Here is a 17,190-nt window from a genome sequence, read left to right on the forward strand (position 1 = left end):
AAGGAGGCGTCGTGCTCAACGGTCGGGCCATGTACCAAACTTGGGCGAGGTCATTATACATGGGCTAAGTCTACGGCGGACTAGTTGATCAGCTCCACCATGCAGGAACTGTCGGGGTTAATCTTACATCCCTGTTTTCTAGAACCGCCCTATGGCTGCGCGGACATTTCCAAGACATGCACTGCCGTCACCATCTCGCATTACGTCTGTACTGCGTAACACGACGTAGTGCTGGACGTTGGCGCAGTCGTGGGCTGCAGTTGCTTCGCATTCTTCGACACAGTCACGCGAACAACAATATCAAGGCGACCCCTTGCCCTTCCGCACTCGTCCTTCGCAGCCGCAGTAAGCTGAAAAAGCGGCCCAGTGGCATGGCACTAGAGACTGATAGTTTAGATGCGGGGAACTTTCACATCATGTTAACTGTAAACCGCAAGGAGCACGATAGCACGACGTAGCCGTCGGGGTCCGACAAATCGTCGGAATCCGACATTGACGCGAGGCACAGCCACAACAGGCAACGCAATCGAGGCACAAGCATCAAGACTATAGCCTAAACTTGTCGTCGGTGGCAGGTATTCGTATGACCCGTATAATGATCTCCAGATTGTAAATATGATTCTAGCAAGTGCCTGCCCAACAACCAAATCCAATAACTCCTCGCTATGCATGTACAGTTCGGATGGAAGGAATCTATGATGGTGTTTTGATCATAAAAATCTACAAACGTATTAGCAGAGATCAAGTAACAATTGGAAAATGTAGACATACCTCTTTCATGGCTTGTGCATCCATAGTCGCAGCCTTCTTCTGACGGATCCATTTCTGCCTAACAGCATGCATGCCTCTTGGAGTGTATGATAGACCAGCAGGTACCGGTGTGGATGTTTTTGACAGAGGAACCGACGAGATCGTTGTCGGCGTGCTCTCGTCTTCCTCGCTTTCAGAGCTGGAGTCGTCCGAGCTGTCCTTTTTCGCTGCTTTCTTGGCTGCTTTCTTCAGAGCCTTCTTCGCTTTCTTCTCCTCCTTGCGTGCTTTCTTCTCAGCTTTCCATTGCTCTTTGTCCGTAAGCGGTTCGGGGTCAGATGCCGGAGCAGCGACATCGTCAGTGGAGGATTCCGCATCTGATGAGGACGCGCGCTTTGACTTCTTCGACTTGTCCTTCTTCTTATCTTTCTTATCCTTCTTGTCTTTCTTGTCCTTCTTGTCCTTCTTCGATTTCGACTTGTCGCTTCCCTTCTCTGCTTCGTCGCGCAAGTCCTCGCTCTTCTTCTTGCGCTTCACCTTGAGCTCGTCGTCGGTGCGGTCATCGCGCTTCCTCTTCTTATCTTTCTTATCCAATGCGCCGTCGTCGCTCTCTGGCTCAGACTTGATCTCAGACTTGATCTCCACCTCCTTCTTGATATCGGAGCTCTTCGTGATCTTGTCGCCCACCAAAAAGCCGCCGCTAACAAAATTCATCATGCCGTACTTGCGGTACACGAACGCCCTTTTCTCAATCTCCTCTCGCCTTTCTTCTTCCTTCTTGACCTCGGCCTCATTGCCATTCAGACGCCCAAGAATGCTCTCTAGTCCTGCAAGACCAAAGTTTTCAGCGCGCTCACTCCCTCGCTTTGCGCCCAAGCCAAGATTATCGTCTTTGAGAAACACGCGAATATGCGATTGCGAGGCAGCGGTATAATGAGCAGCATGGGAGGCATCCGTCGCACCGAGAGAGTTTCCGGGCTGCCATCCTTGCGAGGTCAATATGCGATGGCCGAAGCGCGAGGTGTTGTTTGCCCAGTTAGTGTTCTGGGGATCGTTGGAGATCTTCGTTCGGCTGGTCTTGCGTTAGTTTCGTGGAGGTCGGCCGAAGCCAAACTGGCAGACATACTTCTTCGGCGCTGCGAGACCCATGGTAAATACTGAACAGACTGGACGAGGCTGCGATTGTCGAAGGGAAAGGCGGGAGTCCGCAAACACGACCAAAAATTTGTGGATGCCCGCTAGCGCGGAATCTTGGCGCTATGTGGGGAAGCCATCTCCCCCATCTCCAAGGCTTCAACCATTGCTCTCTAACTGGCAAGCTCTCACCACTTGAGCTGAAGCAAGGAATAATGCTTCGATAACGAGTCAATCGATCGCAGTCTTGATCTACGCTACTAAATTTCAGCACTCACCACCAGCACCCATGGCTCCGACGCGCGCACCCGAGAAATCCACTTCCATGACCGCCTCCATGGCCACCATTCGCCGGAGTGCACAGCAGTCTCGAAGACAGATTACCGATGAAACAGAGGAGCTCGAAAACTCTGCAGAAGCCAATGGTGTGGGTCGCGATATGAATGCAACACACGAAGAGACGGAAGCATCGCAGAACACCTCCGATGGCCCGCTGGACCACCTGATGGCGAAAATGGTAGACGACGTATGTTAGATGGAATCATCAACTACATACCACCGTCTCTACATTCCTACCAGTGGCATAGCACGCCTGATTAGGAGGCTTTGAGAAGCAACATGCTAATTCTGCGCACAGCAACGCAAGCGGTACGACGCGTCAAAGAACAACGTAGGTAGAGCTTACAACAACCATTACCAAAGCGTCGAAGATTCCATAAACACCGTCTTTGACACACATGTAAGAGAGACGTGGGTCACGCAGTATTAAAGAGATGGTGCAACCCCGCAGGTTAACAATACCTCAGTACAACAGCCCACCAAGCGCAGCTCAAACGCCTCCAAGAATTCTTGGACCAAAAGGCTGCCATTGAAACCGCTATGAGGAAGCAGTTGGCAAGCTTGCAAAAGATCTACGATGCGCACTCTCGTGATCTGGAGGCGGTCATTGATCGCCGACTGAGAGAAATGAAGTGACCCTGATACGTCTAGGAACACCAAGGGCATGCAACCTTCTTGCAAGAACAGCACTCCTTTACAGGATTTGGTTTTCCATTCGAAGCGTTGAGGGCAAAGTCACTGCAAAACAACAATAAAATGTGCTAGTAAAGGAGACACCAGATATGAAGATAATATAATTCGATTCCAGGTATCATAATAACAAACCACCCAACACATTCCAATCATCTTGCGCTTTGAAAAAGATTACCATATCATCCAGGTAGACTCAGGCTACGCGCAACGCTCAAGTCTATGCAGTCACTGCCCAAACACCATAAACGCCAACATCATGCATGTCACCTCCGGTACTCCGGCAAGGCTTCGCTTTCCCGTCTGTGGTCCTGTAGCGTACCTTGCGTACTTCGGCCTGGACGCACAGCACCTACCAGATCTTCGTCGTCGTCGTTCAGCATAGGTGCCGAAGGTGCCAACTGTAAGCTTTGCATTCTGTCTAGCGGCGGTGCTGAAGGAGCGTGCGATGGTTCCCCATCTTCATCATGATCCGTAGGGGGCGCGCTTCTTTCCATTTCCAGTCTCCGCCGTGTCATCTCTTGCTTGTCGTCGGTTGGTTCGACATGTGATGATGAGCTAGCGACGTACTCAGGCGCCGACCCTTGTACTGTGCTGGGTGACTGCGGTGGTAGCGGCGGTAGTGGTTTCGACTGGTCGTTGTTATCTTCACTAGTGGATGGTTCTAGGCGATTTGGATGTATGGTATGCGAGGATTCAGTCCTTATGGTTCTTGTCTCATCGTCCGTAATGTTCGTAACACGACGCTGCAAAAGCGGTGCCGGAGTTGTGCGCGACGATAATAATGGCGATGAGGCAGCACGGAATGGGGGTGGGGGATGCGCCGGAGTGGAAGAAGACGAAGATGCTGCGACATAAGGGGGGTTTGGATCGTCGTCTTCCGGTAACAATGGCGCCGACGCTGGTATACCGTATTGGACCGTTCCTGAAGGCGCAGATGGTCCGGCAGTATCAGGCGGCTGAGAAGGCAATAAACGCTCCTCTGCTCTTCGTAATCGCTCTTTCTCTGACATTCCTTGTTCTTCCTCGGGAACAGCTGCAGGTACCGGGAAGGATGCAGCTCCGCTTGTACTATGTTGTTCGTACCCAGGAACTTCATAATACGTTGGATCGTAGTTGTAATCGTAATACTGTCCGTTCTCGTCTTGCTCGTAATAGTACTGATCGTAGCCGTGTTCAGCGTTCGGCTCCATGTGCCCCCCGTAGGCGCCGTTGTTGTCGACCATTTGTTCTTGAGTTTGTTTCTTCTTGCCATTTCTATCGCTATCCCTGGTACCGATAACAACTTCGAACAAAGCAGAAACGATGCCCTTTTCGCGGCGAATCTGATCGGTATCCACAAAATTGCCGCCCCAGGTCGAGAACATGCTGCCAGTAGCATCGTCGCGTGCCATAGCCGAGGTACCACCAGCTGCTGAAGGTAGGTTGACAAGTCCAGCATTAGATACCATTCGGTCGAGGCCTGTCAATTTGCCCTGTATATCCACGACTACCTCGACGTAGTATTTGAAGGATATCATTGCGCCCGGAACATTTGATATTGTGGGAAATGCCTCATCGGGCACACGCACTGTACACTTCACTTCGGCCATTAACGTCCTAGGATCGACGAAGAGCGGTGCGAACGATTGGCATAGATCTTTGCGAAACAAATGACTAGATCCAGCCGATGAGAGCGACAAGCCCCCCAATCCAGTTCTTGACTTTGGATAGTAATCTTCGGATTTGGTCTTGTCGCCTTTGCTGTTGGGTACAACAGGTAGTGCAGGATGCATATCAACTCTCGCTTGACGATACAGCGTGATGATAATGCCTTTCAGGCTCCGTATGTGCTTTGTATGGTTTACGGTCACTTTAATCGGTATTTGGTCGCCTCTAAGAAAGCCTCCCTTGAGTACGTCGATTGTAGCTGTAATCGTCTTTCCTTTCAGGGTCGTCCGGCTTCCATTCTGTGAGCCCGATCCATCTGTAGCTGTGTTGACTGAGCGAATGCCATACTCAGTGCCAGAAGCGTTCCCGCTACTCCTCTGACTCTCATAGCTCACGTCGCTAGGTGAGGGGCTTCGTGGGCCCTCTGTCTCCTCGATGGTATTTGTTGCTTCCAAAGAAGACCCTACTGGCTGAGGTTCTGAAGTAGAAGGTGTGTGTGATGCTTCCTCGGTTGGCCGTTTCCGCGTTGACCTAGCACGCGTTCGTCTAGATATAGGTTCCAATGAGATGACACGGGGCTTTAGCGGCGGTACGGGTGCGATGTCGACTGATTCGGTAAGGTAAACCTTCGTATCGCATGACGCGGTCGGAGACATGGTAGTGGGGCGGGTCAAGGTAGCGTTGAGCATATAGGAAATAGTTCCGCGCTCAAACTGTACCTTATTGTCAGCGTGTTGGTCAATTACAGCACTGGATTATTGCTTACGTCGATGCTGCTGGGCAAGCCTTTGGACGGAAACTCGAGTTCGAAATTGAAGTGGTACACGCCCTCGGACAGTCTCCCCTCGCCGCAAAGCACAACCTCGTCCTCGAACAGCGAAACGAACCCATTGCCAAAGTAACTGCCTGCCTTCTTTCCTCTCCCAGAGCCGACTGTTGAACAATAGTTTTTGTACGCGTCCCCCGGGGTATTTGGGTTCTTGAACACCTGGGCATAGCCATGTAGGGAGACGACCAAATGAGTGATTCTCAGGGGTTTGACAATCTTGATAATGACAGTTCCGCTGATGATATCTCCTGGAGTGTAATGCCGATGCGGGTCGTCAGACTGGATATAAAACTCGGTGTAATAGCGAGTCTTGGAGGTCAAGGGCGATTTGAGCCGAGATAGAAACGATCTGCTCGACACTGGAGAGGACGGAGTGGCGGGTGTACGTGTCTGGCTGGAAGTCATACTCCGTGTACCACGCACATCATGCGGCTACCCGCGATATCGACAACTGTCTGGGGGAGCCCTCGCGACTATACAGAGGCGCCAAACCGAGCTCGCCGCTGGAAGGGCCGAGAAGGGCTATTGCGCAGGGGTGTGAGGTGTAGGTACCGGTATCGGGAAGCACGCGCGACTGGCTGGCTGGCTGGCGACGGGTGAATCGCAGAAACGAGCTGGCGTGATTAGGCACGGCGGTAGGCGCAACGGGGACGATGAAGGACGCGGTCAGGTGTCCGGCGTATGATGTTGTGGTTCTCGGGCGGTCGCTTCAGGGCTGGCGCACGCAACGGCGACGCGCAACTGTCTCAGATGGACGGGGGGCTGTGGTGGTGCAACTAGACAACGGCGAGAGGAAGCAACTGGATAGCGCGCACCCTTGGTCAGCATTGCGGACGGCTCTGCGTAATAGTGGCAATATGGGGCCTTCTCGCGGTCCCACGCGGGGAACGACGATGGTGATGGTGGCAGTGCTCTCTAGCGTGAGCAAAGACAAGCCATCGTGCACGGCGCCGCCCCATGGATGCTAACTTGACGGACGCACGGCGGACAGCAGTCGGGGAGCCTGTGGGGCGCGAAGGAATGGATGGATTGAATGACGGATCAGCAGTTACGTACATCTTGGGTTGCGCAGAAGGCTTGTTCAAGAGCCGCAATGCTCTTGGCTGCCAAGTCGTCAAGGGAACACGGGGTCTGCGACACGATGGAGCGACGTAGAGTGGAGACCCTTTGTATGTGGGAAATGTCGAGTATCCTCAACAGCCTCTGAAGATTGATGTTCAGATGCAGCTTGAAGAGTGAAGACAAGTTGTGTGCGGAAGAGCTAGGCCAGCAATGCTTGGGGTCGTCGCCAGCTATACAAGAAAGTTACCCGCGGAGGGAGGCACCGTGCTCACACTACACGATGCACACCATACGCGGATCAACCTATGCGGATCCCCGATGCTGGGTCGCTAGGCTGTTGTTGCGTTGCACACTTCTTTTCGTCCGCCTACTCGGCCTAATCCCATGCGAGCCTGTCTCCCAGTATCGCTCCGACGGTCTGTCGAAGCTTGCCCTAGGTAAAACCGACTAGAGCACGCGCTATGAAGCTTGCGAAACAATTGTTGTGGTGAGGAGAACCATAAAGCGTCAGTGAGTTTGCTGCAGGGCTGACAAGTCTGGCGCCAGATGCTATTCATGTTTAGCCATTGGCGAGTCGACAGGCCCACCGCGGTCTCGATCACGCCGTCCCCGTCCTAGCGTGAGATCGTTGCTAAGCTTCTGTGCCAAGGAGGTCATCAATGCTTATCATATGCTATTAGTGCGAAACAGCCGGGCATCATGCTTCACGTTTTGGAGGGGAAAGATCACACCACGGTGATGATGCGTTCTCTGGTGGGGGGCGTCCGGGCGGGATCCACAGACCGCCAAAAGCTCCCACATGTGACAACACCTAACGCGCGTCCATTTAAAGTAGAAATGCATTAAGCAACTGCCTCACCTTTTGCACGTCCTTAATAATCGGTGCGAGCGCTGGCTTGAAACCAGTTCGCCAATCGTAATACATGATAGGTAGAATTGCGTGCGAGTCACATAGTCGAGTTACTATGGTCTCAATCTACTTCCTCACGAGTGTCTCAATTCTGCTTACTTCAAGAAAGTTTCCAATTACCTGAGAAGTTCCTCGCAATTCCTCGTACGCTATATACCTCATATAGATTCGATCCACGGTCAGTTAGCCTGCCAAAAGTGTACATAGTTCACTTCCCATAGTATGCATTAGCTATCCCCTCACTGGACTTCCACACTTGCTCAATTCTCCTCTTTCAGTCTTCTTTAGCTCCTTCTTCTCCCGTATCCTCTGCTTCTACTTAAGAACCTGATGCTGCTAGATGTCACTAAGGCTAGCTGGTCCGCTTCCCTCGTAAACGCAATCGATGATCTGCTGTTGGTTTACACAATGTTGGATAGCAATGTGGACAAAGAACGCAAAGGGCTGATACATGACTTGAGGCAGGGGGTGTAAGGCGAAGTTCCGTGTTGGTGAAGTTGTCTTGTATCATGCCCAGTTCTCCTCATTTTCGTTGAGCAGGCTGGGCAAGTCTACTTCCACTATCGAGGTGCGTTTCTCGACCGACTTAACACCCTCACCGTATCTCTTGTCGACATGACGAGAAGTTCTCATTCATTGAGAAAGGGCTAATTTTATTGCTCCATGTCTATTGGGTGGAAATTCCAGGTCTCTGTTGAATGGGTTGATGTGTTGCTTTGGATAGAGGTAGATGCAAGCTTTGCTGATGAGATTGTCGACGTTTGCGCCGATAAAGAAGTACTTAGGTAGGTTTCGCCGCCAAAAAACGGCTTTCAGCGTAGATCTATGTATGTCAATAAGCCCATGATCAAGAAGCCGTGAAACATGGTATGGTTGTTTGTGGCTCTTCCACACAGGCAGTATATACGTTCCGAAAGCGTTGTCGTCTATTCGTAGGCTCTAGTGATTATTTCCCAACGATTAGCAAGGGGCAGTGCTAATCTCTAGGGAGCCTTTACTAGGCATCTCTAAATGTCTAATCAGAAGAGTAAGCCTTTAAGATAAATGGAGACTTTGCCATTGTCAACATCGTATCTAAGGTCAGCCGTGCCGATAGCACCCTCATACGTTGTATACCATGTATTATGAGACGCACAGAAGGTACGAATTATTTGTTATCGAGTTCTGCTACGACAGCATGCCCATGAAAGCTCGCATGCGAGCCTTGGGCGAACATACCACAATAAAGACAGATTGAGCAAACACGACAATGGATCGACATAGACGCTGTGGCACCCGGCGTGGATGCGATCGAAAAGCAGACAATAGAGAAGCCACAGCGAGTGCTCACGACTCTGCGTGACCGAATGGCTGTCATGCTAGGGCCAGTAAATTCTTAAGTGTGTGGAGATGATGGTAAGCAGGATGATGACTCAGTATGTGGATAGAAGAAGCACGGACTGACGTCGTGTAATGAACTTTTCGCGGCAAACAAACTAACGGCTCGCACACTTTCAGTATCCATCCTGTCACAACATCTCGATCTCTTTACTTCTCTCTAGGTCTTCCTGTGGGGTTTATTTTGTATGTACGAATGAAGATAATGAAACTAGTTTCACGCTCTCTTCCATCTCGCACATTTGCTCTTGCTCGCCTCATTCCGTCGCGCCTGTCTCTAGCAACTAATATAAGATATAGCCACACCTCAACAGTCGTCCCCCTCACTCAACACAGACACTACACCCGACTTCCAGCACAACCCTCAGTCATGTCTGCACCACCCAAGCGCAAATGGCCTCGCGGCCGAGGCGGCGGCGGTGGCGGCGATCGTGCGAACGGTGCCCCTGGGCGCAGCGGGCCCACGAATCCTCGCTCAACCATGTCGCAGCAGCCAAAACGTCCCAGAGTTGAGGATTCGCAGGCGAAAGCCGAAACCGGTGTCGACGTGCGGCAGATGTACAGCACCGCGGCTGGCGATGCGGCACCGAAGCCTTTTTCCGATCTGAAGAACAAGCTGAATCCAGCCTTGCTGAATGGCTTGGATAAGATGGGATTCGAGTAAGCAGACGTCTTTACACATTGCTCTTTGACGGCGCCGTTGCTAACTGTTGCAGATTCATGTCTCCAGTCCAACAAAAGGTCCTCACCGAGCTACCCACACTATCCTCCGACTGCGTTGTACAGGCAAAGACAGGTACGGGCAAGACCGTGGCCTTCCTGCTCCCTGCGATTCAGAACCTCCTAGCGGGTAATATGCCTAGAAGAGGCAAGGTCGCCATCCTCGTCGTCTGTCCCACGCGCGAGCTGGCTCTACAGATAGCGAAGGAGTGCAATGGCGTTACAGCGTGTCTGCCCCAGAAGATGGAGTGCCACACTGCGTTTGGCGGTACTTCTCGTGCCTCGAATCTCAAAGCCTTCATGAATGGTAATCCTACCGTTCTGGTCGCCACCCCTGGTCGTCTTGACGACATCCTAGGCGAAGAGCAAGTTCGCGAGAAGTTTTCTGATTTGAAAACGGTCATCCTCGATGAAGCGGACCAAATGCTTGATGCCGGATTTGCACCTGCGGTCAAAAAGATCCTGAGGCGCATCCCACCAAAGAACGATGGCTGGCAAGGAATGTGTTTCTCTGCTACATTGCCCAAAGAAGTTCTCGATATTGCCAAGATTGTCCTGTTCCCTGGTTACACACACCTCTCGACAGTCGACCCGAACGAAGTGCCGACCCACGAGCGCGTACCGCAATTTTTCTACTCTGTTCCCACTGTTGGTCAAACTTTCCCTGCGTTGTCGGCTTTGATCGAAGAGGAATACAATCAGAACCCTGCCGACTTCAAGGCCATTGTCTTCGGTACCACCGCGAACGGCGTTGGTCTACTCTACGATCTATACAGAAATGCGCTGCCGCAGTTTAAAATGTTTGAGTTGCACAGCCGCATGTCCCAGCCTGCTCGTACGCGCACAACTCAGGACTTCAAGGATGCTCAAAGTGGCATTCTGTTCGCATCTGATGTTGTCGGTCGAGGCATGGATTTCCCCAATGTTGGTCTAGTTGTCCAATTGGGTCTTCCCTCAAGCACTGACCAGTATGTTCATCGAGTTGGCCGAACGGCTCGTGCAGGCAAAGATGGGCGCGCTGTTCTCCTTCTCTTCGAGCAAGAAGCCTTCTTCCCCAGGATCAACAAGACGTTGCCCATCAACCCTTACCCTGTCGACCTCGTATCACGTCTTCCCTCGCACCAGGCGAACATCGACCGAGCTTTCGTTAACGTCGATGAAGTAGCCAAGTCAAAGGCGTACCAGGCATTCCTTGGTTACAACAAGACTTTCGTCAAGAAACTGCAGATCAGTACAGCGGATTTGGTTCGTCTTGCAAATGATTATGCGAGGACGATGGGCTGCCCAGAGCCGCCTATGTTGGAGAAGTCGACCGTTGGAAAGATGGGCTTGAAGGGAGTACCAGGTCTAAGGATCGGGTCCCGAAGGTGATCTACCCTGTTAGACCTTTAGAGGAATGGTCACACGCCGACATTTGATCACGTACTTTGTTTGAATTTTACACATAGACCATATGAAACTAGACGCGGCGGTTGAGCTATCGAGCACTGTTGGTGGGAATAAAGGATAGACCATTTCGGTGCATTTGTACCTAGATACCCAATTTCTTCACTTCAATTATATCTTAACTGTCGTCTTCCACAACATGGGGTCCTGTCGCTCGTAGCGACTCTCGCGCCTTCTTCATAGCTCCTTGTTGAACAAGTCTCTAATAGGGATGACAACGCGATTTGGTGCCCGGAGACTTTGGTTCTTGTCCGTCGCATGTAAGACATGTTCATAGCACTGCACAACAATGGAAGAGCATGGTTATAGCAATATACTGAGATAACGGCAAGACTGGTTGGCATCAGGAGTGGCACTAAGTCAAACACCTCATAGGTCACATTTGCGACTATTTCTCGAAACTTTTGCTGTTATTGTTGCCGTAACATCCATACTTTTGAGACTACAAAGCCTTGCAAATTGCGCCTCATGCGTCTTCCCGTTACCTTGGATGTGACACAGCTGATGTAATATCAGTTCGTTGCTACAATTGATCTGCCTCACGAACCTTTTAATATCACAACTCAAACGACGATAGCTTCCACCAGCACAAACCTGGCCATTGATACTGTTTTCCCACACGCATCATGTTTGTCCAGCGTCAGCAGGCTCCAGGCCTTCCCATTTCACATCTACGCCTTGTAACGAACTCCATTTAAGCTTAAATCTTCACTTTGCATCACTTAGGCAGCATGATGATTCCAACACGAAGATCACGTCAAGACTCCTACAAGCTTTTGGTCCAGTGAACATGGTGCGAATTCCAGCCTTGGGCGCAAGTACATCAAACGCCCTGGACATTGGGCACATGACACCGTCAAATACACTAGGGATACATACCTAATCTCATGCTTGACAATCTAACCCAGCGGCTCCAGTCCTCTTCCAATCGCGACATCTTTAAGTATCCTTGCCCTACCTGACCCTGCAGGCAGTCCCATGCAGAACGAGAATGATATTTACGGCCGGAGCAATGGACTTGTATGTAGGTAATAGGAAGGGTCAAGAAATCTCCCGACAGAGCATGTTTTTAAGTTTAGTAAATGGCCGTGTGAGCGATTTAGTGTTTGACATGTTCGTGTACGCTTTAAAGCATGACTGGTGGGCATACCGTTTGGAGATATGTCAACTGTGCAACTAGGTGAAAAGATCAGAATGAGAGGATGTAGGGTTACCAGGCAGGTAAGGCTGTGAGAGATAGACTTTCGGTAATCGCACATGTCACTCATTTTCCAACGTTCTGGGCTCTGGCAGTATCTGGCTCAAATCTTGGTGGGTTAGACTTTGGCCTCACGGTTTCACAACGGAGGATTATCAAAATGCAATTTTCGTGATTGGTTATAGAATTGTAATTCCGTGGAGTACCGGCTACAACTTGGGCTCCGATCAGACAGGTAACGTCGGGCGGGTGAGCTACGGACGAAGTGAGGCAAGCTGCGAAAACGACCAGCTGGCGACCCTCCACTTTGGAAATACACTTCCCGGCCGGGTTATACAAACCTGTTTGCAGGCTCAGACGCGTAGAGAACAGACACTGTTGAGGTCGAAGTTGCGGCTACCCGCTGATCACCATGATGAGCCGTCCGCCCCACGTTGCTAATCACGGAGGAGGCTCCGCATCGTGATCTGTAAAGACTCGCTTAGGAGGTTATTAATGGAACCACAGACGTTTGTTGACGGCTGTCTAGCCCGGACCAGAGCGTTGCGCCTTTCAACAGGAGCTGAGCCGCAAGGACAAAGATCTTTGGTACCGAACAAGAGAGAAGTGGTGAGCTAGACATGTGTAAATGGGTACTCCGGATACGGTACATGCGTGATGACTGTTGGGTGGGGTACAGTACTGGGGTAAGCTGACACGGAAGCATGGTAGCGAAGGCTTCCTCGCATCAAGACGGCATACTCGGAGCGCACTACGACGAGTTACCCGTTTTTCACGTAGTGAGCCAAGATGAGTTTTCGCGCATGTAGTCGACCAGATGGCATTTCATCTCCTTTGCGAGTTCGCGATCGCGATGCAGGAGGAGTTCCGTGCGCTGGAGTTGAGAGATCGAAATGAGGTGTCTGTGGTAGTTTGTGTGGACGCGTCTGGACCGCGAGGGCAGCTATGCAGCGTGGACAGCGTGCCCCTAGGGTGTCGGCCTGTGGCTTTAGTGGTTGAGCTGAGCTGCACCTAAGAACCAGGGTGCCGTTTGTCGAGTTTCATGCGCCCCTAGTGTTCGGATCAGACTGTGCCACTGTCTGGCACTCGATAGGCTGTGCAGCACGCCCCGGGACATGTCCCCTAGGCATACGAAAGCTGTTAACCACCGGCTTGTAGAGTACTCGGCGTCGACGAATCTGTTGTTTCACCGGCGCGTTGTGCAGGCGCTTGCAGGGCGGAGGCTTCCCCAGGCGTGGCCGCAGGCGTTGGATTCGACGTGTCGCGGCGGGCAAAAGCAACGGGTTCCAGATGGGCGTCAATGGTAGCAGCAGCAGCCTTACCGGTGCACGCCCACTGCAAACAGCTGGCTAGTGTAATTGCCGGCACGAGGTTGTTCCTGGGCGAGATGGGACATGACGTGCGATCGATCAGAGGGAACGCGTGCTCGGACGGCCTCATTGGCCGCGCTCCCTTGCTCCTTCCTTGCAGGTGCGTTTGCGGTGGCAGCCAAGGAAGGTGCGCTGCAGCTGCCTCCAAGCCTGCCTACTTGCTCTTGTCCTGCCCGCTTTCCTCTCCGCGGTCGAGTAGCAGGCTAAGACGCTCCTCTTCCTGTCTTCTTGTTTCAGCGTCCTCTTCGCGTCTTTGCATCTCTCCTGCCCCAACCCTCAATTTATCTGCTATCAGAAGAAAACGCACACCGCCCTCCCGCTGCAGATCCGGCATTACTGTCGTCAGAGGTTACTTTTTAGCGCCCTTAAGCGAATTGCTCCGCTGCCTCATCGCATCAGCACAGGTTAGATAGCAGCCCACACCCCCTCAAAGGAGCTCCTTTCTCACAGAGTCACGTAGAATTGCACCGCACATGACAGGCAGCCTACTCCCTCCGACAATTGCCAGCCCACACCTGGCCGCCGACTTCACCACCCACTTGGCCCTCGTCACCGCAATCTTAGTCAACACCGCACCCGCCGACCGTGCTTAGTCGCCTCGACGGACCCATTTTGCATTTCTAAACGCGACTTCACGCGTCAAAGCGTCTGGAGAGACTATACAAGGCTGTTGGTGCCCTTGTAGCTGAGTCTCGCCATGGCTGCAGCGCGTCGACAACCTTCCATGCAGATTTTTCAGGACCCTGTGCAGCCTCACGACCACCACCAGATCAACGCCTTTGACCCACGCTACCTCGACGCCTTCACGTCCATCACCGACGTGTCCAACAACTCAAACACGCTCCTCGCCCCTCCCGCGCCCTTCACCGCCAAAGCATCGCCCCGCAAGACCCGCCAAGTCTCCAGTTCTCCTCCACCCAGCGCCCTCGTCGAGAAGGGCCTCAACACCCTCAAGATCCCGCCGCCGCAAGAGCAGTGGTTTCGCACCGACGCGCCCACCAAGAAGGCCCAGGCTGCGTCTTCGCAGGACTCGCACCCAATGGTCGGCGATATTCAGTACTGGTCCGGCTATCCCTCCCACATGGACAAGGAGAACGCGTATTATTCCGGCCCAGTCATGTCCACCCTGTCAGCGGCAGAGCCGCTCATGAAGCAAGGGAGCAAGCGACCACTTATGGACGCTGCCCCATTACGCGATCGCACCAACATGAACATCAGCAAGAAACAGAAGTTCGTCAAGGACATCAAGATCGAAGAGGTAGACGGACCACTACCCAACCCAGACCAAATGCCCACCATCGAGGACGACGGAAACAAGCCTTCTTACAGCTACGCGATGCTCATTGGCATGGCCATTCTAAGAGCACCGAGCCGTCGATTAACCCTCGCCCAGATCTACAAATGGATCTCCGACACATTCGCCTTCTACCGCAACTCCCAGGAGACAGGATGGCAAAACAGCATCCGTCACAATCTCAGTCTGAGCAAATCGTTTTCTAAGCAAGAGCGCCCCAAGGACGACCCTGGAAAAGGCCATTACTGGGTCATCAACGCTGGGTTCGAGAAGCAGTATCACAAGGTCAAGCCTGTTCGTCGACCGGCTCATCCAGAACCTCTTGCTCCGGCATATGCCAGTGATCTCCCGCGCCCATCCACATCCATGTCAGCTAGCTTCCCACCCATGAGCTCGACAAAGGGATTTGACTCGAGCAAATTTCCGGAAGAGGCCGAGCTACCTTCTTCCGAGGCTACCATCCCCTGCTCCGACCCGGCTGCTCATGATGGACATGATCCTATTAGCATGCCGCCGCCCCGTCAAATGCCATCTTCACCTCCACCAGCCGACATCCACTCCTCACCGCCTCCACCTGTCTCCCGATCCCGCTCGGTTCGTGAGGACACACCGCCACGTGCTCCACATTTCCCTCCCAACAGCCGCTCGGGCGGATGCAGGCGCAAGTTCAACGGCCTTGGTGACAGCGGCTACTACTCTTCTATTGAATCGTCTGCGACCAAGGGTAACCCGATGGGACCTCTACTCACCTCCGAAGCGGATCTCGATCGCCCTAACCTCAAACGTGGCCGCGCTGAAGAAGAGATTGCCCGCATACGTGGCTCTTCTTACGACTCTCCCACCAAGACAAGGTCTCACACGAAGCAACCTGTCATCTCGTCGCCGGTTCGTCAGGGTGGCAAGGTCCTCGACCCTCTTACCCCTGCTATCGTCTTCAAGCGTCCTGCCCTCCCACCCGCTTCCGCGTCACCCAATACCAACCTACGCAACCATCGCAATAAGATGCGAGAACTAGTAGGTGGCTCACCGGATAAGAGCTTGGCCATGTGGGTTGACACTTCCTTCCTTGATAACAAGGCGTGGAGCCCGGCTGTATCGATCCCCAACGAAGAGAATGTCAACCTTGTTGGCCACGGTTTCGAGAGTACCTTCGACATCTTTGGAGATTTTGGCTACAACGAAAGCCCTTTAAAGCGATCTGCTAAGCGTCCCCGTCTTGAGCGTGCGGTCACCACAAGCGGTGTCCTCGCTGACATTACTGGCGCCAAGAGCAACATGATCAACTCGCCTACACCCAACTGGAAGATGTCGTCCTCTTTCCTCAACATCCCAGACCTATCACCTGCTAAGAAAATGTCACCCATCAAAGCTCCCATGTTGAAGTCTACTACATCTCCCTCTCTCTCTGAGTTTGCCCTCCCCCAGCCAAACAAAGAGAACACACATTCGGGTCTTACGCCTCCTCAATCCTTCCATGTTCCTGCGAAGCCGCAGCAGCAGGATGATGAGGACATCTTCCACTTGTTGCACAGTGACGAGTCTGAGCCAGGTATTGACTTGCTTCAGGGTTTTGAGAAGATAGGAGCGCGAACATTGGCTGTCGCACCCAACGGCTCGCCACAGAAGAAGGCTGCGAGACCGGGCTTGGCCCGCAGTTCAACAACTCGCTTCTAAGCAAACTACCAAGATGCCATTGTCACTGGCTTTTGGTTTTCGTCTAATCTTTTGCTCTACTCCTGGATCTCATCTCCTGGATCTGGATGCCTCTTTCGCCATTCTCGATACCCCTCATCTTGCGACTACATGTTTTAGCTCTTTCCCCCTGGCCCTCCATATCACGGTTCCCCAGGTCATCACTTCGACCCCTCCCTCTTTGCATTATCCATTGGATAATTCCGACTCACGATGTAACGACCAACGATACCCACGATAGCAACGGCTGGCTCCCTCTACTTATAAAGTCTAATTTGACATATCTTCTCATTAGGCGAGGCGTTGCAAGGCCACATGGGACGTACACATTACGCCTGCTGCTGTGTTTACTACGGTGTTTGGGATTTTGTTTCTTAGCGAGCGATGCAAGCGTAATGATATATTGAGCTGGACATTGGGCTTGAACGGAGATGGTCATTTTTATATGGCGTAATCACGATGCGGACGAGAACGCGAACATGCCTGAACGTAGCGGATATTATAGTCTTTCTCATTCAGCGAATTGAACATGTTTCTTGATCCCTAACACTATATCCACCATGCTTACACCTCAGTCTGTGAATTGGTTCACTGCCTAGTTACAATTATCATACGCCTCCTTCTGATCTGCTATACGCTGACTGAGACTGTAAGCAGTCTGTATGACTGAATAGGAACTCTAATGGCACGATCTATGCTGCATACAAACATACAAACGTGCACCTAGAAAAC

The 17,190-nt window shown here is 52.2% G+C and overlaps 5 protein-coding genes across 5 annotated transcripts; 3 read left to right on the forward strand and 2 right to left on the reverse strand.

Annotated features, from left to right (window-relative positions):
- Nucleotides 1–693: 693 nt before the first annotated feature.
- On the reverse strand, nucleotides 694–1,896 carry PXR1 (telomerase inhibitor; the record flags this gene model as incomplete). Its single annotated transcript, XM_051731785.1, has 3 exons — nucleotides 694–720; nucleotides 772–1,819; nucleotides 1,874–1,896. 3 exons carry the CDS (start codon nucleotides 1,894–1,896, stop codon nucleotides 694–696), a joined length of 1,098 nt encoding a protein of 365 aa, XP_051588514.1.
- Nucleotides 1,897–2,170: 274 nt separating this feature from the next.
- On the forward strand, nucleotides 2,171–2,856 carry J4E82_005523 (uncharacterized protein; the record flags this gene model as incomplete). Its single annotated transcript, XM_051731786.1, has 3 exons — nucleotides 2,171–2,407; nucleotides 2,519–2,631; nucleotides 2,688–2,856. The coding sequence occupies 3 exons, from the start codon at nucleotides 2,171–2,173 to the stop codon at nucleotides 2,854–2,856; spliced, it is 519 nt and encodes a 172-aa protein (XP_051588515.1).
- Nucleotides 2,857–3,176: 320 nt separating this feature from the next.
- J4E82_005524 (uncharacterized protein) lies at nucleotides 3,177–5,794 on the reverse strand (the record flags this gene model as incomplete). Its single annotated transcript, XM_051731787.1, has 2 exons — nucleotides 3,177–5,273; nucleotides 5,327–5,794. 2 exons carry the CDS (start codon nucleotides 5,792–5,794, stop codon nucleotides 3,177–3,179), a joined length of 2,565 nt encoding a protein of 854 aa, XP_051588516.1.
- A 3,425-nt stretch (nucleotides 5,795–9,219) lies between these two features.
- J4E82_005525 (uncharacterized protein) lies at nucleotides 9,220–10,829 on the forward strand (the record flags this gene model as incomplete). Its single annotated transcript, XM_051731788.1, has 2 exons — nucleotides 9,220–9,398; nucleotides 9,455–10,829. 2 exons carry the CDS (start codon nucleotides 9,220–9,222, stop codon nucleotides 10,827–10,829), a joined length of 1,554 nt encoding a protein of 517 aa, XP_051588517.1.
- A 3,367-nt stretch (nucleotides 10,830–14,196) lies between these two features.
- J4E82_005526 (uncharacterized protein) lies at nucleotides 14,197–16,440 on the forward strand (the record flags this gene model as incomplete). Its single annotated transcript, XM_051731789.1, has 1 exon — nucleotides 14,197–16,440. One exon carries the CDS (start codon nucleotides 14,197–14,199, stop codon nucleotides 16,438–16,440), a length of 2,244 nt encoding a protein of 747 aa, XP_051588518.1.
- Between the last annotated feature and the right edge of the window lie 750 nt (nucleotides 16,441–17,190).

The sequence above is a fragment of the Alternaria postmessia genome (assembly GCF_024291825.1).
Source record: "Alternaria postmessia strain BMP 2775 chromosome Unknown scaffold_29, whole genome shotgun sequence".
Classification (NCBI taxonomy): Eukaryota; Fungi; Ascomycota; class Dothideomycetes; order Pleosporales; family Pleosporaceae; genus Alternaria; species Alternaria postmessia.